Source organism: Chenopodium quinoa, unplaced genomic scaffold (assembly GCF_001683475.1).
Source record: "Chenopodium quinoa cultivar QQ74 unplaced genomic scaffold, ASM168347v1, whole genome shotgun sequence".
Classification (NCBI taxonomy): Eukaryota; Viridiplantae; Streptophyta; class Magnoliopsida; order Caryophyllales; family Amaranthaceae; genus Chenopodium; species Chenopodium quinoa.
This window is the reverse complement of record NW_018745068.1, coordinates 2,797,608-2,821,955: the sequence shown is the minus strand read 5'-3', so window position 1 is coordinate 2,821,955 and position 24,348 is coordinate 2,797,608. Positions and strand designations below refer to the sequence as shown.

Below are 24,348 nucleotides of genomic sequence, written 5' to 3'. Positions count from 1 at the left end.
GTGAGGAAGCCGCCTCCGTAGAACGAAGAAACTCATCTCAGGAGGCCTCCTCCTCCACCTTCGGCTCTGCTCTCGGTCCTATAGAGAGCAGCTTTAGCTATCTAACACCATCCGTTGATAGCGAGGAGGAGGAGAGACCCTCCTGGCAAGCCAAAGGTGATCCTTTGATGATCACTGTCTCCACAAAGGACAGGGCCATGATGCAGGACAATCTGGCTGACTTCATCCTTAAACGGCCCCTAGCCACAGGATATAGAATCTTGGTCCCGCCTGCAAAGGGAACAATTTCTTGGGAGGATGACCAGCGCAACGCAGACGACTGGTTTGGCTGCTATAAGGCGGCATTCTTGGCGGGGCTCCGCTTCCCCCTTCACGACACAATAAAGGCCATACTAAGGGGGTATGGCCTTGGCATCTGGCAACTCACCCCAAACTCTTGGGTGAATATTCTTGGGTACATCGTCGCCTGCGAAATGCAGGATTTGAACCCCGGATGGGAGGCGTTTGCCCACATGCACAACCTGAGTAGGAGCCCAGGCGGCTGGAGAGCCTGGTACACCCTAACCACCTACCAACAATATCTCATGACGCTTGACAAGCCGTCTAAGTGGTCAGACTGGAAGAGCCGCTTCTACCTGGTCAAGGCTCCCACCAATGTGGAAAACAGGGAGTTCCGGACATACAACCGGAAACCTGAACTTCTGGGGCAAAAATGCCGATTGCCCCAAATACCGGAGAGGGATAGGGAAGCAATCCTGGACTCCCAATTTTTCGAGCTCGTCCCTTCCACTCTCTCAACCGGAGAGGTAATAAGGGTGCCCAGAAACCGGGTGCCCAAACATGAGTTTTTAAGGGACGAGGCCTTTTTGTCCGCCTGCGGGCTCAGCAACATGTTCGAAAAACGTAGGTTAAGCATCTCACCCGGCGTGTTTTATGCCGGATGTCTATTTTCCCTTGATTACAATGCATGCTTGTTATTGTATTGACCTTGACCGGACGTATTTGATTTGTGTTTTGCAGAAGAAGCATAGAACATGTTGCCAACAGCAAAAACGCCTGCTAGGAAGGCTTCAGACATCCGCAAGGAGAATCTGGAGAAAAAACTTGCCACTCAGGCGGCAAAGAAGGTTAAACCGCCTGACTTTTTCTTGACTTGTTTGCTTTACTCCCGCTTTGCTTATTTCTTCACCTGACCGTTTGTGACTTTGTTTCAGGATGGGAGCAAAACTCCTCGCTCCTTGCAAAAGCAGATTCGGAAAAGGCCGACTGTAGAGGAGCCTGCACCTAAGGTGCAGAAGACCAGTTCCACCGCCCGGGCTACTACCGGCGGTAAAACAATAAAGACCCCAGGCGGGTCAACTGCTGAAACGGCCTCGAAAGAGATCACACCAATAGGGACCACAACCGGTCCATCTACTGCCAGAGGCCAGAGAGGCTTCCAACAACAAGGTACAAATCCCTTCATCCTCGCGCTGCTTGACCTGCCCATGCGGGTTAAGTCTTATTCTCAGTCTCAGCCGGGAGATTCTCCAATCAGCCGGCAATCTGTAGGCGGAGCATATGCAGCTTTCTCACCGTCTGTTTCTGGTGCAGATAATTCCCCTCGCTGGCCGGATGCAGCTCAGCATGTCCGAGCCATGCTGAAAGTCGTCCCCCGGGACGAGAAGGAGGCGATTCCTGGAATCAACACCTTCAATGCCTAGCAAACCCCAATTAACGATATGCTTGACTGGAGTAAGGGATCCCTTGAAAGGGGCACGTACGTGTTTAGTATAAAGAAAGTAAGGAACAACTATCTTCTTAGCCGACCGTGTAATGGTCGAGCTAGCTGATGTAAGCTTAAGACTGCCCACCCGGCATTTTATTCGTAGTATGCGCATCCGGTTTTTCTACTAACACCGGTTGTGTTGTTGCAGGCACTATTGCGCGTGGAAGGGCTTAAAAAGGCCTACATCCGCAAACAAGAGGAGGTAAGGAGAGCCAAACGTTCTGCGGATGACGCACATAACGTTGCTGAATATTCAATGATTGTGCATGACTTAGAAACTAAATCTATAATCATGCGACAGGCGGACCAGGTCAAGACCCTCCAAAAAGCCCTCAATGAGTCCAAGACCAAATTGGACAATCTCAAGGTGGCGCTGGACAACGCCGAGCAGGAGCTCAAGGACCATGAGGAGCCCCTCAAACGGCTAGATCAGGCGGAGAAGACCAGTGCCCGCCTGCAGAAAGAGAATGACCGCCTGGTCAAAGAGGCGGCTGCTGCACAGGGCAACTTCCAGGCCACCCTTGAAGCAGAACAGAGCCGGCTCATTGAGGAGAATGAGCAAGATTGCGAAACATGATGAAGAGAGCATTCTCCATTATCCATCCGGGTACAAACTACATCGTCTGGGAGCTTGCCTACAAATACGCAGATCTTGCCATTCTGGCTGAAGAGGAGGGTAAGCCGGGGCCTGAACCCTATGACAAGTGGGTTGAGGCGAAGTTCCAACGGATGCAGGAGGAAGCGGCTGCTAACGAGGAGGCAATCGAAGATGAAGTTGCTCCTGGCTCCGTCCCCACCACTGACCCGTCTCACCCGGAAGGGACTCAGGCTTAAGCGGACCGGGTGACTGTGCAGATAGAATAGCAACGACCTCCCGGCCTGCGTGCCGTGCATTATCTTGTAATTGCGCCGGATGAGTCGGCTTACTCTGCAATTGTTTTTTATTTTGAATATTAATATATATATTTTCTTACCGGCTGTGCCAGTTTTATTGAATGATTTCTCCATGCTTGCACATTAAATTTTGCTTAGAAATTTCTCCAAGTACTATTGCCGTGTGTAACAGAGATAGAGTGGGGTTGGGTATATTGCCCCCCGGATAGTTGACTGGTAGAGCTGAGCTTAGCCAGGCGGCTATCCGTATGCCCCTGGTTAGGGACCGATGAAATTCAAACACGTACAACCCGGATGAGAACGCGTTTTTAAATATCGTGTAGATTTTGTTCTACTAGGTTGCCGGTTGCGTTTTTTCGTTAGATGCTAAATGCTAGGATTGAGTTAGTATTAATGTTTTTCCTGCGTCTGCCTCTTCAGAAGTAATAGGCAGCGGTTTAGATGTATTGGGAGTATCGGCTGCCTTTTTCGAGCCTAGCTTCTATCGGTACTGTTTTTCAAAGAAAAAGTTGGCTGTACTTTTGGGAGTGCTAGTCAGCTATTCTTTGATGCGATGGATCATTCAGGCGGAAATAATCGGCTTAGTTTCCAGATATTAAATACGCCTAATTTTTGATCGCTAGAGCAATTTACCACCCAGAAGGGAGATGCTATCTTCAGTGAATTCACCCGTATGGGCGTCACCGGATGTGCCGCTCGACTAGTGCCCAAGACATGGCGCATGAAAATTTAAATGATAAAAGCCGCTTGGGTAATACCCAAGACATGGCATATGGAAAGTTAAATGAGGAAAGCCGCTTGTGTTAAGCACAAGACATGGCAGAGATATACAGAAACGTAATGAAGCAAACTGTTCTCATTAATCATACGGTAATTACAAGAGAGTTACAGTTCTTAGAAGTAGTACTTTTTTAAGTTGTCTACATTCATGTTCGGGGCAACTTCCTACCGTCTGGGGTCTCCAGGTGGTATGTGCCATTTCTAACCTCTTCAAAGATCCGGTAGGGGCCCTCCCAATTTGGGGTAAGCTTGCCCTGCTCATTTGCCCTACCGGTTGCCTCCATTTTGCGGAGTACAAAGTCCCCTACTTTCAAGGGCCGCTTGTGTACCCGCTTGTTGTAGGCTCTAGTCATTCTCAGACGGTAGATCTCTTGTCGTAAGGCGGCGTTGCCCCTTCGCTCTGGGAGAGCATCCAGGGCCAGACGCATGGCCTCCCAATTGGCCTCCTCATCATATAACATGACACGGAGAGTTGAATCATAGTGCTCAATAGGGAGAACTACCTCAGAGCCGTATGCCATAACAACCGGGGTTTCACCGGTTGCCCCCTTCTCAATTGTTTTGATGGCCTAAAGAACATGAGGCAACTCATCTGCCCACAGACCACCATCCCTTTCAACTTTCCTCTTAACACCGTCTGAGATGATCTTATTGAAGGCCTCAACCTGTTCGTTTGCCTGGGGTCTGCCTACAGACGCAAAACAATGGGAGATGCCCTGATCCCCCAACCAACTCTTGAGCACAGGCGTCTCAAATTAAGGACCATTGTCGAAGACCATAGACATGGGGACCCCAAACCGGGTGATGATGTTTCTCCAAATGAAAGAAATCACATCATTGGTCTTTATGCCTTTGACCGCCTCTGCTTCAACCCATTTGGTGAAGTAGTCTACGGCTACCAAGATGTAGCGTCGACCGCCTGAAGCAGGCGTGTAAGGTCCCAATATATCCATCCCCCATTTTGCAAACGGGACCGGACTGCGTATAGCTGTGAGATCCGTTGCCGGACGATGAATCAACCGGCCGAACCGTTGGCACTTATCACACCTCTTTACTAGGTCCATGGCATCCGCCTCAAGAGTGGGTCAAAAATATCCTTTCCGCCTGGTTCTTTTAGCCAGAGCTCTGCCGCCTATATGCGAGGCACAAAAGCCCGCATGCAGATCTTCCAGTACTTCCTTTCCCCTTTCTGGGGTTACACGCTTCAGAAACGGCTGTAAGTGTCCCTTCCGGAGGAGTTCTCCTTGGTGCATGACAAAGCTCAAAGCTCGCTTCTTGAGCGCAGCTGCTTCTGAAGGGACATCCAGGTGGCGCTTCGGTCCAAAATTCTAATGGGATCATGCTCTATGCTTCTTTTATCCATGACTTCCCAGAAGACTGTCCTTGGCGCATCACAGGAGGCGGATGATGCCAATTTGGAGAGCGCATCCGCCTGATTGTTTTCAGACCGTGGCACTTGACGTAAATGGAATTCATTAAGTGACGCAGCCTCTTCCCTGACCGCCTGCAGATATTTGATCATAGCCGGATGGGTGGCTTCGTAGTCACCATGGTATTGGCTAAGGATTAGTTGAGAGTCTGAGTAGGCGTCAACTTTCCTTGCCTCGGCTGCCTTACACATACGCATGCCGGCCAGCAAGGCTTCATATTTTGCCTCGTTATTTGAAGCCTGGAACTTGAACCGTAGTGCGTATTCAAACTTATCCCCTTCCGGAGAATGGAAAATAACGCCCGCACCACAGTCGTTTGCTGTAGAACTACCGTCTACAAACAGCTTCCAGACCTGATCAAGATTTTCCGGTTGCACCGGCCTAGTCATCTCAACAATGAAGTCAGCAAACGCCTGACCTTTCACTGCCCGTCTAGGTTCGAAGGTTATTTCCAAGCTTTGCATTTCAACAGCCCATTTGATCATTCTACCGGATGACTCTATGGTGGTCATTGGGCTCTTGAGTGGCTGATCAGTGTATACAGTTACCGAATGAGCCAGGAAATAGGGCTTCAACCGCTTGACTGCTTTGTAGAGGGCCAGCCGTAATTTTTCAACCATAGGGTACCGGAGCTCAACATTTCTAATGACATGACTGATGAAATACACCGGGAGTTGATTGTCTTCTCTCTCAGCAAGGAGAACAACACTAAGGGAGTGATCTGAGACGGCTAGGTACATGTAGAGAGCCTCCTGGGGCAGAGGGCTCACTAGCCTTGGTAAAGAATGCAGATGCTGCTTGAGCTTCTGAAATGCCGCCTCAACCTCTTCTCCCCATTCAAACCTTGACCTCTTCGTAATTGCTTGGAAGAAATAGAGGCATTTGTCGCCAGACCGGCTGAGGAATCTCCCCAATGCCGCCAAGCAACCGGTGAGTTTTTGGACTTCTCTTACAGTGCGGGGTGACTACATGTCAATTACCGCCTGTACTTTTTCCGGATTAGCCTCAATTCCCCTTTGATCAATTAGAAATCCGAGGAACTTCCCAGACTCAACACCAAAGACACACTTCTTGGGATTGAGCATGACCTTGTGCCGCCTGAGTGTGGTGAACGTTTCTCGGAGGTCAGCTAGGTGATCCGTCTGTAGCTTGGATTTGACTATCATGTCATCGATATACGCCTCTATATTCCTGCCTATTTGATGGAGGAAAACCGTGTTTATCATTCGTTGAAATGTAGCAGGCGCATTCTTCAACCCAAACGGCATCACAGTGTAACAAAATAACCCCTGATCAGTGACGAATGCCGTCTTTTCTTGATCTTTTTTCCAGAGGGGTATCTGATGGAAGCCCGAGTAGGCGTCCATGAAGCTCATCAAAGCATGACCGGCTGTAGAGTCGACTAAGCTGTCGATCTGTGGAAGCGGGTAACTGTCTTTCGAACATGTTCTGTTCAGATATGTATAGTCTACACACATCCGCCAGGTTCCGTTCGGCTTTTTAACCAGGACAACGTTTGCTACCCAATCCGGGTAGTAGCATTGCCGAATGAACCCAGCATCTAACAACTTCTTGACCTCGGCGGCTTCCGCCTGAGATCTCTCCTTGCCATGGTTTCTCTTTTTCTGCCTAACCGGCTTCTTTTTTGGATCCACGGCGAGTTTGTGGACAGCTAGATCCGGGCTTAAGCCTGGCATCTCTTCCACTTCAAAGGAAAAAAGTCTTTGGATTCCTTCAGCAGTTGGAGCAAATCTGCCCCCAACACCTCAAAAGCAACCGTCCCAACCTTGACGGCTCTATCGGGCAGGTTGTCGTCCAGGACGACATCAACGCTTTCTCCTGCCGGTTGGGGTTGAAAGTCATCCGACCTTTCTCCGGCAAGTGATTGCTATTGCTTTTCTTTTTTGACGGGTGCCAGTTGGTCCGCCTTTCTTTTCTTACCGGCTGCCCTTGGAGCCAGACTGCTAGATCGCAGTTATCAACGTCTATGGGCTCACCTTGACTGGTTGTACCCATAGTTGGCTTGACGTCAGAGAGATAGCACTCCATAGCCGTCTTCTGGTCCCCGTTTAAGGAACCGACTGTGCCATCATCCTTCTCAAATTTGACTAGCATGAGAGACGGGATAATGACAGCTTTAGACTCGTTGAGGGTCGGACAGCCAAATATCACGTTGTAGGCGGTCAGTTCCTCCACAACTAAGAACTTGAAAACCATGTGGCGTCCTTGCCCCTTTTCACCCAAACGGATAGGAAGGTCAATGCTTCCTACCGGATGCACCACTCCTCCCCCAAAACCAACTAAGGGGTGAGGCGCCTGCTGCATGTTGGTGGGCTTGTACTTGAGCATTGTCAAGCACTGATAGCAGATCAGGTCAGACGAGCTCCCGGTATCTATTAAGATCCGACCAACCTTTTGATTGGCAACCTTGCATTCGATGACGATGAGGTCATCGTGAGGCCGTCTGACCTTGCCCCGGTCCTTTTCAGAAACAAGGACCTAAGGAAAGATGTCTTTCGACGCCTGGCCCTCATCCACTGAGTTGACCAGCTTCCTGATGTTATCTTTCGTTCCCCGGATGGTTGGGCCTCCACCGGCAAAACCGCCTGCTATGGTGAACACAGTCTCTTCATCCGTTTTAGAGTTAGCAGGGCCTGTTTTTGCCGTCTGCCTCTTGTTTAATTTGGGGTTGCCTTTGGGTTTTGGCAGGTAAGACTTTAGGGCTCCCTCGTCAGCCAGACGGTCTAACAGCCGCCTGAGGCTATAACAGCCATTAGTGTCATGGCCAACATCCTCGTGGTATTGGCAGTACTTGCTCTTATCCCGGCTACTGGCGGGACTTTTCATGGCGGCCGGTTTCTGGAGGGACAACCGGTCCTTGATTTCCATGAGGATGGAGGTGCAGTCTTTTGTGAACTCGTACTTAGGGACGTACGGTTCGGATTTTCTTCTTGCCTTCTGGGCCAGCTGACCAGAACGATCTGCCGCCCAGATTCCTTTTCTTTTGTCTTCCTTTTTTGCCGGCTGCTGTGGCCGATTATCTCTCTTGTCATATTTCTTGAAATATGACGGTTTCTTTACAGCACAAAGCTCTGTCGCCTGTATATAAGCTTCTACTTCCATTAACGCCTCTTGGAGGGTGGCTACCCTTTTCCGGACGAGGCCGAACTTGAAGGTCGACCCGTCCTTCAGACCCTTGAACAAGTCTGTGTAAGCAACCTCGTCAGACAACCCTTGAATCTGAATTCTCATCAGATTGAACCGTCTGACGTAGGACCAGAGTCCTTCCTTCTCACCCTGCTGTACTGCCCCAAGATCAAGGCTGGTCTTTTTGGCAGGGATATTCATTGAGAAGTTTGACGTGAATAAATACGCCAAAGTTCTGAAGTTGTTTATGCATCCGGCTGGTAGATTACCAAATCACCGTTGGGCAATGCCCTTCAGGGTAGCCGGGAAGCATCGACACCAGGTGGCATCATCCAACCCTTGCAGATACATGAGGTTGGAGTATGCCATTAGGTGGTGCCATTAGGTTGGAGTCTTCCGGGTTGGAGGTGCCATCATAGGCACCTACCAACACATTCTTGACCTTAGGCGGCTGTGCCGCCTGGGTTATGTCTGGCGAGAACGTCGTTGGTTGTTCTCCCAAATTAAGCAGGCGCAGCTGCCAATCCGTGGGTTAGAACGGCTACTGCACATGACCCCCAAAGAGGCCTGGTGCGGAAAAAGGGGATCCACCCGGTACATATGGAGGACCATATTGTCCCGGCTGGATCACTTTGGGACCAGATCGCGCAAAAGGTTCGCGAGACTGACCCGTTTGGTCTGTTTTCGAGTGTCTGACGGAGACAGTACTGAGACTGTCAGGAAAGGTCGACGTTGAAGCCGACGCAGACAGTTGTTGATTTCTCTTCTCCTGGAGAAACGTCCGGGCGTCAGAGAAGGATTTCTTGGATCCATCCGGTTGTACGTGTCGGATGGATTTTCTGTGCTCCATTTGAGGAAATCGGAGCCTATTTAAGTCAATCTAGGGCCCCTCCCCCGCCTTGGGTTTCGGATGAGAAGTGGGCATGCGGTCTTTCAAAGCCTTCTTCCCAGATGATGAAGGCTTCTTGGCTGGCTGACCCTTTTGGGGGGTGGCTGACCGGATGAGATTCTTTATCTCGCCTTTGAAACTATTCATGAAAGTCATGAGTTCGTTTCTCGTGACGGGAGCAGATCCCGCTGCTGCTTGGGCTTCCCCAAACGGCATACCGTTTGTGTTGTTGGGAGCAGCTTGTCTCTCACCTCGTTCCTTCATCTCTTTGGAACGGGTGTGTTTTGTCCTAAAGGACCCGTCTGGGGCCACGTAGGTGTTGATTTCATAGTCATCACCACTTTCGTGGTCCGTCTGGACCTCCGGTTCGGCCAGGGGCCGTTTGTCCAGATTCGTTGGTACAGTATCAGAAGTCATCTTAGAAGTACCCACCCCACAGACGGCGCCAATGTTTCGGGGTTTTTTTGATGTGTCCTGCGGGAGAGTTACGGTTCCAAGACTGAGCTGCTGGATGCCTGTACCTGCAAGATCACGAAGACTCCGGTTGGTAGGAGCTTCGCCTCCGACGATCAAGTTAGTATATGTACAGGAGGAAAAGAGTACGGAATGGATGAAATTCTTCTCGCTGATTGGGAGAATTCCGCAATTAATATTGCTCGGTAATAGTGTTTGTATTTATGAATGAATCCCATTAATGAGGTTTGCCCCACTGTTTATAGTAGGGCAGACAAGTTCCCCATGGAGGTCAAGGACACGTGTCAACAGGGGATTGGAGCCCTGTCGACTAATGGCGATGTGCCACATGTCACCAGCCCATTGGGCCACGTGTCTAGGGTAATTTTACCCTAAACAAGTATCAAGTGAAAAAGCTAGATACATCAATTCATTAAAGAATTAAGTGTAATATATGGATTGCAATAATATAATGGTTGATTTAATTTATCAAAGATTTTCCAAGAACATTTGTAGTTAATAAATGTGCTTATGGATCATATATGAAGTTTAAAATTATACTAGAGTTGAGAAAGATAGTTACTGATCGTACTTAGTGTTAATACAAAGCAAATTACGCAAAAAATTGGCAATCAATTAAGGCAAAAACGTTTGATTTGGCATTACACGGTCAAAACGAGCAAAGTGGCCATGTTGGGCGAGCACAAGTCATGACTTCGCTATTATCTTAGTTTCTACTTAGATGTTTTGTGCCCGATTGAACAAAAGGTATTGACAATTTTGAAGGTTTTTCCATGGTGCTTGGCATGCCCAACTAGCGGAGTTCAAGTTCGACTGTTATAAACGGTTTTTGAATACTTTGCTTTGTGAACGGACATGATTATTGGTTATCAATTGTACTTCACATATGCTCCATAAATAAGAGTTTAGGTGACATAGTCTCCGTTCACTTCATCTTATTTTTGCTGAACTGAAATTAATTTTACTGAACTGAAATTATTTTTACTGAACTGAAATTAATTTTGCTAAATTGAAATTATTTTTACTGATTCTCTATTATATTTTTTCTTTATAGTTACTGATTTTTGCTGAACTGAAATTATTTTTACTGAACTGAAATTAATTTTACTGAACGGAACTTATTTTTGCTGAACTGAACTTATTTTTACTGAATTGAAATTATTTTTACCGAATATTATTTTTTTAAGGTGAACTGAACAGAGCATGATGGATGACGAAAGAATATACAAGTATCATTTTTATTGCTTCATTTGAGAGAAATTTTTCGAACAGGAGCATTTTCTTTGTGTTAAGGTAAGTTGAGGTCACTCAACTTTGAGTAAAGTTGCACTTAGGATACTAAATTTTGCAAAGTTGCACTTAGGTCATTCGTTCAGAACAAGCTACAAGTATATTCGTAACAATAAAAAATAAAAAAAATAAAAAAATAAATGAAAAAAAAACTCTTTTTTAGCCTGAAAACGCTGATCTTTTTAAAAGTTACATTAAGAGAATTCAAACAATATTTATCAGACTATATTGGTTTTTTTAAAAATCTTACGAGTACAATATTTCAATTGAGACAGTTTCAAGGAAACAAATAGAGTAATAAGTTGATCACAAGTCATCAATTGGAACAAATTATATGAATTTACCACAGTACATTTAAGGGTGCGTGGTGAATAAAGATGGGCCTCTCACGTTTTTATTAAGATGACCTTACATTTGTTTAATAATTTATTCTCCTACAATTTTCCCTAATTTCGCCAGCATTTCCTTGTTGGATGTTTCCCATTTTTACAATGGCTTTTACAAAGCTTTGTCTAAAATTATTGTTATTGGCGGCTAGGTTTGAGACCAATTTAGCACTTAAAGAGTCGAGAGCTAGCTCTTGGTCAATTTGCAATATCCCTCGATTTTTTCTAATTTGGTTGTAGTACTCGTTATCAAAAACAAAAGATGTGTTTTGATCAAGGAAAGTACTGGGATTTACGTTTGGATTAGATCCACAAAGCCCGCTAAACTTTTTAACCAATGCCTTGTCCATGGTACGATCAGGTGTACCTGTACCTTGAAAGTTGGATAACCTATCCTTAAAGAAATTGCAATGGGCTACTCCTATGGTATGACCAGCACCCAATAAAACCACCATGTCATTAAGGCTTAGCCCGCGAGCACTAAATGATTGTTGGGCTTGCAAAACGGTGAATCTTGGACCAGGAAGATTTACTTCACTAGCCCTTGAAATGAGCCCGTCACGCCTACCTGTTGGTACATTGTAGTTAGGTCCTCCAGCTATGTAAACTGCATCTCGAGTAGCAAGTGTGATGATATCAGCACAAGAAACCTTTTGAGGACATGCTCGTTCTAGAGCGGCCTTGATTTTGTCAATAAGTTCATACCCTCTAACTGATCCATTTGCTCCTGCATCTTTCTCTGCTTGGTTATCGCTTGTTGAGTCAATTAATATTGATGCATCGCAACCCTACATATACAGTTATATAATAAATTAATAAATCATTTATCTTTAATTATTCGTATGAACAAGTATTTATTATGATTCATCAAGTGATGATACACCAATATAAACTTGAAGAATTATTGTGAAATACAAACATATTAGTGCAATAAGTCAATAACATAACACACACAATATACATGGTAAAAATGTATGAGTTATAAAAAGTTACACGTTTAGTAAAGAAAATAATATGAATATCTATATATATAAATTAAAACTCAATGGGAAGACATTATGTTAGCATTAATGTTCAAACCTATGACCTCATACTTATTATATTTTAACTTTAACCACTATTCCAATAACACATCTCATATCTACAATGTTTTGTTAAAAAGAGTTAATAATATTCATAAACTTGAAGTCGAACGAAGCAAATTAATAATTTTAAATACTAGATATTGGATAATAAATTTTGATGTTTAATAATAATTGAAAAAATATATTTAAATAGTACGAGTATAGAAGTAAATATTGTTGGAATAAAGTAAGAAAATTCAAGGCATCAGGTCTAGCCGCCTGATCGGACGCGTGTCAGCCCGTTGGACTCCAACGATTTGATCTTTGGATTCCCTCACTTTATTTCTTGAGTAATTCTTATAACCCCCAATTTAAGAGGATGTTTAAGGTGATTAATCACCACCATTATTCACTTGATAAGTAACTCTCATAACCCTCCATTTAAGAGGATGTTTAAGGTGATTATTCATTTCCCTTGATGCTTGGGATTCTTCTTCTATGTTCTTTCATGTTTCTCTATAAATAGAAGAAGCCTTTTTTTTTTTCTTTTGATTTTTACACTTGAAAAATACATCAAGCACAATAGTCTAAACACATTCTCTATTGGGCATAAGTTACTTGACTCAATCTTCCACCCAAAAGTGTCTTTGTGTGGAAGTGGGTGTGTTAATCTTAGGGAACGTGTCACGGTGCCGACGAATACAATTGAGCACCTTAGTTGCGCCGAAAATTCGTTTTCAAGTTAGTGATTTGCATCACGACACACCGATATCGTTCCATTATTGTTTGTGGCATTATCTTTTTTATCTTAATTAAATATTTTTATACTATATATTGTACTAGAATACGCCTCTATTTACAACAAATGTAACTAATTTAATCTATATTTGTATTTTATTACATAATTTTTCTTATAAAATCTCAATTATAATATACATATAATGACCTGGGGCATTGTCCGGGCCAAAAACTAGCTAGTTATGTATAAATAGTGTGACATCATATCTTTCTCATATTATCATATTAACACTTTCCTCATTCAATCTTGTTTATATGTGTACTTGGGTACTCCCTCCATTATTTTTAACTTTCATACATTAGTAAAATGCAATAGAAATAAAAGTAGGAAATAAAGTGTATAATACAAAAACGAAAATAAAACAACACCCTTAAAAATAAATCTTACCCTAACAAAACAATCATGAAAATGCATACGTAACAAGGCAGCAGGGACTGTTCGATCAGCCTTGTATTGCTGCTGAACTACTTGTCGAACAATATTTTCAGCATTAGGACAAGATTTAGTATAGAAACCAACTTGAAGAGCTGAACTCAAAGATATAGCAAAGCATAAGAACCAGGAAATAATGCCTAAAGTGATATTCAAATGCTTATGAAATCTTGCCATTTTGATGGTGCTACTACAATTGTACTAGTTAATTATTATATGATGCAATGCTTTTTGTTTTGAGTGTACAAAATTGAAAACGTAGAGGTGGGTTATATATATGTTTTGAGGCAGCTAGATAAGATGGGACACTAAATGAAAGTCAATAGACAGGGTGGGTACTGGGTAGTACAATTGATGATTGTTTTTTTTTTTTTTTGACGGTAGTACAATTGATGATTGATAGACATACACCAATATGTTATTTTAAATGTGTTTGGTAGTAAAGAATCTTTCCGATCTACATTATTTTAATCTAAAATTTGTAATGTTTTGTAACTCCATTTGTATCTTAATAAGTGAATCACTTTTTAAAAATAAATAAATTTGAAGTGCAACACTTTCTTATATGAAAATATTTCTTTTTTATTTTATTATTTTTCTGTTATCTCTAAGGGAAGGTCTCTTTTAAATTTAAAGAACCTATTATTTGTAACGTTGAGTCTCTTGAAACAAAGAGACCTATTATTTAATTAAAGGGTCTCTTATTTGAGGTGTCTTTGTGCATTTTTGTAGAAATGAACCCACCCATTGGGCAATTACATACTCTTTAGCATTCATCAATTTTTCCCATTGTCTCTACGTACACTTACATTACATTTTTTTTATAGTAAAATAACCTCTCATACATCTTATATTCTTATATCAATATATTTAATTCTCAACGACGTCCTTATTTTACCAGGTATATTTGTCCATTTATGTTTAAATGCGGGCGTTACCTGGTAAAATAAGGACATCGTTTAACAAATCCCAAAAAATATTACCTAATGAACCAGTTGTAGGTCACTTTGGCCTAATAGAATAAGATACCCCCCAAAGGTAGGATTATTCATGTATAATCGAAAGGTCAGATTATTAGAATTAAATTTTCCTTAATTAAATATCTTAGTGTGCAAAAGTGTGAAGTTGGAAATATAATATGTGGGTAAATAATTTAATAAGCGAGAAAGTATTTTATTTACACTTAAAATTTTTAAAAAAAAAAACACTAACTTGAAATAATTATATTTAATTTTTTTTTTATGATAAATAATTACTTTTTATGTTTCTTATTTATTGGTTTTACTTCCCCCGAAACGAAAGCCTTCACACATTTTATTTATTTCTATCCTAGTTTAAAAGAAAGAAAAAATAAGAACATTAATTTACTAAATCTTGATCATGTATACCTATAACCTCAAATTTTTAATGTTAGTAGAGTGTATCCGTGGTAATGAACAGGATATATGACACATATATAGTATGAATGTTTAGAAAAGAAAAATAGTTTTTTTTTTTTTTTTTTTTTTTGTTGTTGTTGTTGTTGGTGGTGGTGGTGGATTGGTGGAGGTTATTTGAAGGTTTGCCTCCCCCCCCCCCAAAAAAAAGTGCACAAATTAAAATTGAAGGATTAAGGTTTTGGAAAGTGTTGGTGAGTAATAACTTCTATTGTTTTTATTTACTTGCAACACAACGTTTTGGCACCTGGTTTGAGGTCGAGATAATATAATGTAAACGGACATATTATTTAAATTAAATGTTACACATGATATCTGACCGTACTCTAATCCTCGTGTTAAAATTATTATGATAATATTGTTCGGTTACCTTCACTAATCATCTCTTAAAATTGCATGCCAAAAAGGTGTGTTGCAAGTAAAAAAAATAAAATAAAATAGAGAAATAGTTTGTAATTTATTTATTTATTTTTCTTTGAAAAAAGATGGTTTGTAATTTTATAACACTATAATAGCACTTTCTCAAAAATAAAATCCAAAAACAGTAAAAGAATTCATGTCAAAAAATAAAAAGCAGTATACTAATTGAAATTTCATCCTTATATATCTCAAATTTTTTTTAATGTTAGGTAGATATTTTCACGTGCATGGTTGCTATTGAAACTCATTGTAATCTCACTTGTAAGTACTGACATTAGAGAATGAAAAAATATGATTCCATTTTATAAGGTAGAGGAGTTACTCCTATTATAACCAATTGGTTTTAGTATAAATGTTCCTTGGGTCTTGTTTGTAAACCACTAAACCATAACTCTCTTCCTTATTTGGGTTACGGATGGCTTTCTTATTAAACCATTGATTTTTATTTTATTTTATTATATTTATTTATTTATTATTTATTATTTGTTTTTTTTTCTTACGAAATCACACCTCAGCAATAATTTTATTATTATTATTATTATTTTGGCCAGCTACTGATGAGTTTCAGAATCTCCAGCATTATTAAGTGCAATTGAGAAAATTATACATTCTTATATTATGATTTGTATTTGTATCATTCGTAAAGGTCGATCATATTATTAGCAACTTGATATTAATTTTTCATGCATGCAAGTTCTTAGAAGTTGTCCTGTACACTATAAATCTTTAAACTACTGCTTGGTTCGGACTTATTTGTTCTTGCTTCATTGTAGAATAGGCATAACAATACCAAATTTGAAATTAATGAAGATCAGAATATTGGACAAAAATTACAGCTTCAAATTCTGGTCTTCAACACATAATACAAAGCGCTGCCTTTTAATTTATTGATAGTTATGTAGCTTATAAATAATTAAATATAATACGGAGTACTAGTATATAAACATGCATGTACTACAAAGTATGACTTTGACGGATAGGAGTATAGGACAATTGTACAACGCTACGAGGTACATTATAACAATTCTACTGTATTAGATTGTGATTTTTGTGATCAATTAAATACATTCTTAATTTAAGACCATGATCTGTTCATCTTATTTTTCTAAATTGAAAAAAATTTACAAGCTGAAATTATTTTTACTAAATTGAAATTAATTTTACATATTAAAACTTTTTACTGATTTTTTTTTCTTTAATATATTTGCTCTTTAAAGTTACTGATTTTTAATGATTAAATATTAAATTTAATTGGACTTTTTTTTTTTCTGGATTGAAATTATTTTTATGGAACTGAAATTATTTTAAGAAATTTGGGTTAAGATAATCCCAACTGTTAACAGTGTGTGCAAAATTATACAACATCAACTATTTGCTATCAACGGTAAAGCCTTTTGTACTATATGTGCAAAATGGTACGCCAGCCACTTTAAATGCATTATTATATTGATATAATTAGTTTCAAAAAATATTTTAAAAACCAAAATTGACATAATATTTTTTTCGGTTTTTATACTTACAACACACCCTTTTTTTTGACATGCTAAGCTATTTGGAAAAGTGATTCAGACTATGTAAGCGGACAAATTATGCTATAAATTTAAATCATAGCAACTTAACATTTTCTTTAAAAAAACATAACACCTTTTTCTTATCGGTAGTAAAATTTGTTAATTTTTAATATCTCTCTTAAAGTGTGTGTCATGTCAAAATAGTGTGTTATTGTAAATAAAAATGGAGGAATTATGGATTTTTATAAAAAATTAATATAAAAATAATATAATAATGAATATGGATGAAATATTGTTTGAGATACCTTCTCCGATGGCTGGTGTACCATTTTGCACATATACAACAAATGAATTGCTAAAAGCAAATAACTGAGGCCGTATTATTTTGCATCCACCGCTAATATATATTTGGGATTATTTTAAGCCAATTTTCCTTATTTTAAATTAATACGTAAGGTGAAGACAACAAGGCAGCAATTACTTTTTAAACATTTTTATATGATATTTGAAAAAAAAATTATAAGATATTTATATAAAATTATAATTTATTACACATATGAAATATTGGAAGTTTACCCACAAAAAAAAAATCTAAAATAATATTAATATTGAAAAGTTAGACAAATAATTTTCTTATAATTTTTTCTATGTATGTTAAATTGAAAGAAAATACTTATAATTGGTTAAAATATATCATAAATGACAAGAAATTACAATATACGAGTATATAGGGTTAATAAGAATCAGAGACGAATGAGAAGGAATCTTGATCGTACAAATAAATCTAATGATTCACATTTCACTTGCGCAAAATGCACATTTAGCACAAAACTAATGCACATCCAGTATAAAATTTATGCACATTAATTTTCACTTTCATTTTTTCAAAGTTTTTACTCTCCAGTGCGATGACCTTTCTCTGTCCTCCATTAACGCTTGTTTTGAGTTCAAACTTTCAACTTTAGAGATGATAATTTAATTATGGTCATGAACGTCTTACAAACACAACAAGAAGTATCAATGAATTATATAGGCTTCGATACTGAGGTGGGTTCTGCATATAAACTCACATGTCAAATTGCATTCCTGATCTTGTAGCGTCAAATATTAGGCACACCATTTGAAATGTATATGTCTTACCTTGAAAATAATCCATCCTATAACTTTACAACGATGGACTATAGTGGAAATCATCAATTAATCAATTGACTAAATTATAGTTTAATCGCATATAAACTTACTTAGCTCATTTGGAAAATATTCAACTATATGCACATTTTATTCAAAATAAATGCTGTTTTTGTACAAATGATTTGCACATTTAACAAAATAAAAATGAACATATCATTAACAAAGAAAATATGCGCATTTTTTCATAGGAATAATGCACATCATTTTAAGAAATTATGCATATTTAACTTTCAGTTCAGATTCCCATCTTTTCTTGCTATGCTTCGTGACAAACTAACTGTAGTTGTCATCGAACTTCTGAATATTATAGAACATAGAGGGAAGACATGGGGAAGAGAGATAAATTATAGGAAAAATAAAGTTCTTATATGTACAATTTTTGTCATTAATAAAACATGTAATGAGAGTAGTTGATCATATATATCCTTGAGGTGCGAGGTTCGATTCTCATCGGGCATATATACCATCCTCCTACCCCCTCTGAACAGAACAAGTTTCAAAAAAAAAAAAAAAAAAAAAAAAAGCCCAAATAACACCAAATAAAAATATCATATTGCAAAGCTTGGTTATAAATCATATCTAGTCTAGCTCAAAAAGTTAGTTTAAGGGCTTATGTGATCTTTCAAAAAAAAAAAAAAAAAAAAAAGGCTTTTATGTTTACTTATGTAACACTTCTCTTTATGAAAATGAAAAGATAAAAAGAGAGAAGGGTCCTTAAATGTTATTATTTTTATTTTATGTTTTTAATATTTTTATTGGTGTAATTTAGTACAATTCTGCATATGTCAATGTCATTACTCTCATTAGCAAACGTTACCTCCTTCCTAACTACTCTAGCGCATATATAAACTTAAGTGGCTTGGGGGTAGCAAACTCGATCTCTCATGAAGTTTCTTACCTTGTAGTTTCAATTATAGGAGAACCTTTTACCGGGATTATTTGGTGTCTAGTCCTTGTAAATTATTTTTATTTATTAGTCAATTAAACTTAAAACCTTATTTTACTTATATAAAATAAAATGAGATACGTTTAATAATTAGCTTTGAACAAGAGTTGGTGATTACAATCCCGGCCCCTCGAATATTAACAGGCCAAGATCTGGGCCTTTGTCCGCCATTGGGTCCAAAAAATAAGACAATCAACTAGCCACTTGAACAAACTAGCTACAGTAGCACCTAAAACACATGCACAAAGCCACAAACTATAAAATTTGCATGTAAATTGTTTAAGCTAGTTGAAAGCTAGATTTCCATTTCGGGGATTTGAGGGAATCAAATCTTTAAAACAATTGTTAAGCAATTTCAAAAAGTAAAAACACATAACTGATGTGTTTTGTACTTTACATGTTGCTAGGCTGTTAATGCAAATTATCCTGGCCGCCTCGATAATTTGCTGGACTGGTCTTATTTGGCTTTGTTATAATAGTCGTTGTATACTTTACTTTTTCTTTTTTTTTTTTTTTTTTTTTTTTTTTTTTTTTTTTACATGTGTGCAATTTTCTCTTCACATGTGTGCATTTTTCCAAATTGATACTCTGTAGTTTGACTAGGAGTCATTATATATACGAATTATTTAAATCAATAAATCATGAATCAATTTATGCAAAAATTGGATGTTTGTATAGCATACACTTATTACATAGCAAGGCATATTTGTTATATATCAGCAAATTACAAGAATTTATACATGATTAGTCAAATAATGAGGTTCGACATTGGTTTTGCAATTTTCAACAATGCATGGTAGGGAATTTCAAAATAAAACTAGTTCGTGCTAGGACGATGTTCTGAGTTGTTATTTTTAAGTATATTCTTTACTCTTAGATATGTATGTAACTAATGTAAGGTTGTTATCTTTTAAATGATTACCATTCTACTAATTTTTTATTGGCTGATTTTGATTTATTTTTTAATGTCAAAATTAATTTGAAATATTTATCTAATTTTTAATATTCATTTATTAATTTATAAATAATTTTGAATTTTTTTTATAAATTTCCTAAATAATTTAAAAAAATTCATTTTTTATTATTACTAAAAAAAATTGTTAATTAATTTTGAAAATATAAAAAATAAAAAATAAATTTAAACATAAGAAAAAACATTTATATTTAATTTTGACATAAAAAATTAATATAAATCATCCAATAGAAAATTAGTATAATGGTAGTCATTTTAAGGATGACTATCATAGAATATTCAAAAGTTTATATTATTTGTTATAAAAAAGTTCAAGTTTAAATTATATTTGTCAATTATTAAACCATGCAATATTTGATGTTGTACTTCTATATATATATATTAATAAGTAAGAATATATAGACCTTGAGCATTGCCCGCGCCTAAAACTAGATATTGATTAAGTTACTTCCAAGTTATAGAATAAACATTTAATGGATATTTATATATGGATATACCGATTATTTAATGGATTGGGTGTAGCTTATTTACCTACATCTACCCATCATTCTATCTGTTTTATCGACATACATGTAACATGTATGTCACATGCATCCATACATCCATCCACTAATGTGATCAAGTCAACCCCCCGAAATACAAGGTCAGTGGTTAGAATCCGGAATAAAGTGTGTTATCGCAAAAAAGTAAATTATAATAAGTTGTGTTATGACAAACAAAAAAAAAAAAAAAAAAAATAAAAATTAATGCGGTTTTCAATAACAAAAGTGGTTTATAAGGAGGTTTTTGGTAATTAATTTTCCCTTTATTTTATAAAAAAATGAAAACAATATTAAATAACACCAATTTGTTCAAAAAAATAATGTGTAACAAAAGAAATTGTTATTCTTGTATTAATCTTAATTTTAGTAAACGTTTTATAAGTAATTTTCAATGGTGAAAGGGGAGAAATAAAGTTTGCTCAATGTTTTTGATGAGGTTAATAACTACACAATGTTATGTGTTGAATGAGTTTGTTTCATTGTGACTTCATCCACCCAATTAATTCATAAAATTTCAAAAATTATGTGTCAAATAACTTATTTGATTTTTAAAAAACATATACGAAGTATATAAATTTTAAAAGTCGAAATATTTAAAAATTTAAATAAATCTATACAATATATTAAAAGGCATTCTAAAAACGTTGATGTGCCATGTAGTATCTTTTTTATTGCGCCACATCACCTTTCCAACATCTGATGACGCCACATCACTCACTCAAACAATCATAATCTTTACGCCACATCACCCAAGAAACCAATGTTATTTATTATAAAAACATAAGGATAAGGAGATTTGAACCTTCAACCTCTTGTAAAAAAATGACTATTATCAACTATGTAATTAATGTGTAAAAAAAATTATATAAATGCAAACTACAAGATTCAGTAAAAAAGAAAAAAAAATTCAAAAAATAACTCAATTTTGGTTTAACGACAATTTTAGTTTTAAAACGCCTTTAATAAAAGTTATCCATTGCACGTTTACAACAGTAGCAACTTGGCGTAATGCCCAGACTACTCACTAGCTATATAGTAATTTATGTCCGTCTCCTCAAGTCTACAATCATACAAATTAAAATTTCTCTTACAATTATTTATGTGATATATGCGTGTATATATCTTGGGCTGCCTATAATCATGCATGCATGGTTTTGGCTATGCTTTACACAGCCACAAGCGCGAGTGATGAAAATCGATCCCAAGATCATCTGAAATCGGGAGGAAAGTTTTAACCACTTAAGATATCCCTCATTCTCATGATTTTGGCTATGCTAGAATACGGGTTTGTTGTATAAAATCATAGACTTAATTAGCACTTAGGCACGTGTCCTAAGCTGATTATTATTTTTTATTTATTTTTTTATTCTTTTCCTATTTTATTCTGTATTTTAGTTTTTTTTTCTTAAAAAAATTTGTTTATTGTAATGTAATTTTTCAAATTAGAAACTTTCAGGAACAATAGAGTTAATATAAATGAAAATGCACTACTCCGTCCAAACTTATTTTTCTTCTTCCCTTGTTAAGTACTCCCTCTGTTCATATTTATAATCTTTTACTATCTATTTTAATTAATAGATATGTTTTTTTTTTTTAATTTTTATCTTCCTACTTTTGCTTTATTTCTTTTATGGTAAAAAAATTCACTTTATATTATTTAATTGAATTCAATTACACGTGTATTTTTTTGGACATAGTTCAAGTGATTGATAATTTTTATCCTTTGTTAATCGATCGATCTATTTTTTTTTCCTGCTGATTAATTGGATTTTGTAATTAATTCTAATCTATATCTATACATCTATACTATTATTTTAAAATAATAATTTTTAATTTTTTTTTCAATAAATTAAAAAAGATGAATAACTTTCATTTGTGTCTTCTGGTTCCTCTAAATTTATGATTTTCAATTACAAAAAAAAAAAGTGATAGTTTATCTTCCATCTATCTCTCTCTGACTTTTTCCTCTTTCTCTATCTTCTCTCTCGACTATTCCTCTCTTTCACCTTAAATCTATAATTTTTCTTAAGTAATAAAAAAAAATAAAAATAAATTGTTGTCATGATTATACTTCGAAAAATAATAGTGGTACTGAATTTAAGGAGCATTCAAATAAATATTTTCTCAAATTTATTTACAATTTTTTTATTTATATTATATTTTTTATTTATATTTTCGTTACATATTTCCTTTTCATATTTAAAGATCTTGATTTTTATTTTAAATTTTATAAGGTTTAATTAATTTTTGACTTTGTTTTTATTTGTATTTTTTTTGTGTGTTTTTAATACTATATTTTTGGCTAAAAGTTGAATTAGAACTTCAAAACAGTTTCTTATTTAATCTTTTTGTTTTTTTATTTTTTATTATTTTTTTTTTTTTATATTTCGTTATTAATTAGCTTCACCTTTTGTTTATATGGTTACTATAGTAATAATTTAAGAAGAGTTTTATATGATTAGTTGTGTACAAATGATTTTAAGCATCTTTGCATTATCATAGTGTTTCATGATATTAACTAAGGAAACATTAATAATAATAAAATTTTGATCAAACATATAAGTGTTTTACAATGTTTTTTTAAGAAGAATATACTGCATTACATGTACGTAGTATTTCATTTTACTAATGAAATGCAATTTACACATTTTTTTTATTTTAAGAAAATCTAAGAACAATCCAAATACACCATATTATAATTCTTTAATTTAAAAAAATACATTTACAAAAAATTAACCGGTGAATTACACGGGATAAATACTATTATATATTTCAGAGATGCTGGGAATTTTATTTTTCATTGGGGATACCACAACCTAATATAACCTAATGTTATTATTGCTTGATTAACATTTGCCACACAACGTACGTATAGAGTTATTAACGGCTTAGACTACGCTTTGCCCCAATATTTTTCCATTTAATCGATCATTTTCGAAAGTCAATGGTATAATTTGTAGATTAATTATTTTTATTGTAATTGCCGACAAATTTTGATTCTCTAGTTGTCAAGAATAAAGAGGTTAAACTAAGACAGATAAGATGAAAATTAAGCTAAGAAGAATAATTAAATGTGGTTGTGATAAAGGATTAAAAAAACCAACTTGTAGGATTCCGATAACCTCAGCCGCACAAGTACAAATTATAGACGACACAATGTTGTTACATGAAATAATTAATTAGTTAAGTTGAATTGATCTTATCTAACATTATTAATTTGTACAAAATTATTTCATGCATGAACATGCAAATGTGTGTCCTTCGTCAACGATCAACTATCAAAGGCTAGAATTCCGACCATGTTTGGAAAAGTGTATACAACTATGCATATAACCACATTATCATAATCTTCTGTTATTCTAATTTGCCACCTTATTTTGTTACATACAGTAATAATTATCAAGTATTGGAATAAACATATATCCCAATCATTAAAATCTATCATATATGGGGTCGTAATACTAATTAAAATTAACCTTTTTGTTAAAGGACCAACTCAACCAAAAGGTTAAGTTGATGGTTAAGTCTCAGGAATATGTTTTATACTCTATCCACAAGTTCTTATATGTGGCTAGCCACATCGTGTGGATAGCTATTATAGGGGTTATTTCGTTAGTGTAATAGGGGTTACTTAATTGGTAAGTGTTAAAGGGGTTACTTCATCAATGTTATAGGGGTTACTCGGTGAGTATTACAGAGATTATTTGGTCAGTGTTATAAGGGTTACTTTGTTCTTTTATAAGTGGCCACACGGTGTAGCCAGCCACACAGTGTGGCCAGCCACACACTAGACGGGTTATCACGCCCCCCTACATAAGAACCCAACTAAAAGCTTAAGCTGATGGTTGAGGCCTAAAAATATGTTTTATACTCTATCATTTTTAATAAATTATAAAAACTAATTATGGTTCAATCAAAAACAATCTTGTAATTGAGTCGATCAATTAAACATAGTATCCCATCTAGAATTTAGAGT

General features: G+C 36.8%; 1 protein-coding gene across 1 annotated transcript; it reads right to left on the bottom strand.

Moving 5' to 3' along the window:
- Positions 1-10,840: 10,840 nt before the first annotated feature.
- LOC110709520 (peroxidase 44-like) lies at positions 10,841-14,226 on the bottom strand. The gene is made up of 2 exons (XM_021887740.1): positions 13,309-14,226; positions 10,841-11,846 (listed from the first exon to the last, which is right to left on the bottom strand). The coding sequence occupies exons 1-2, from the start codon at positions 13,528-13,530 to the stop codon at positions 11,091-11,093; spliced, it is 978 nt and encodes a 325-aa protein (XP_021743432.1). The 5' UTR covers positions 13,531-14,226; the 3' UTR covers positions 10,841-11,090.
- Positions 14,227-24,348: the final 10,122 nt, after the last annotated feature.

What these genes read in the sequence shown, in the direction of transcription:
- LOC110709520 (XM_021887740.1), bottom strand. Translation starts at nt 13,530, where the DNA reads ATGGCAAGATTTCATAAGCATTTGAATATCACTTTAGGCATTATTTCC. An exon ending in TTCATGATTGTTTTGTTAGG is followed by an intron (nt 11,847 to 13,308) that starts GTAAGATTTATT and finishes CTGTATATGTAG; the next exon opens with GGTTGCGATGCATCAATATT.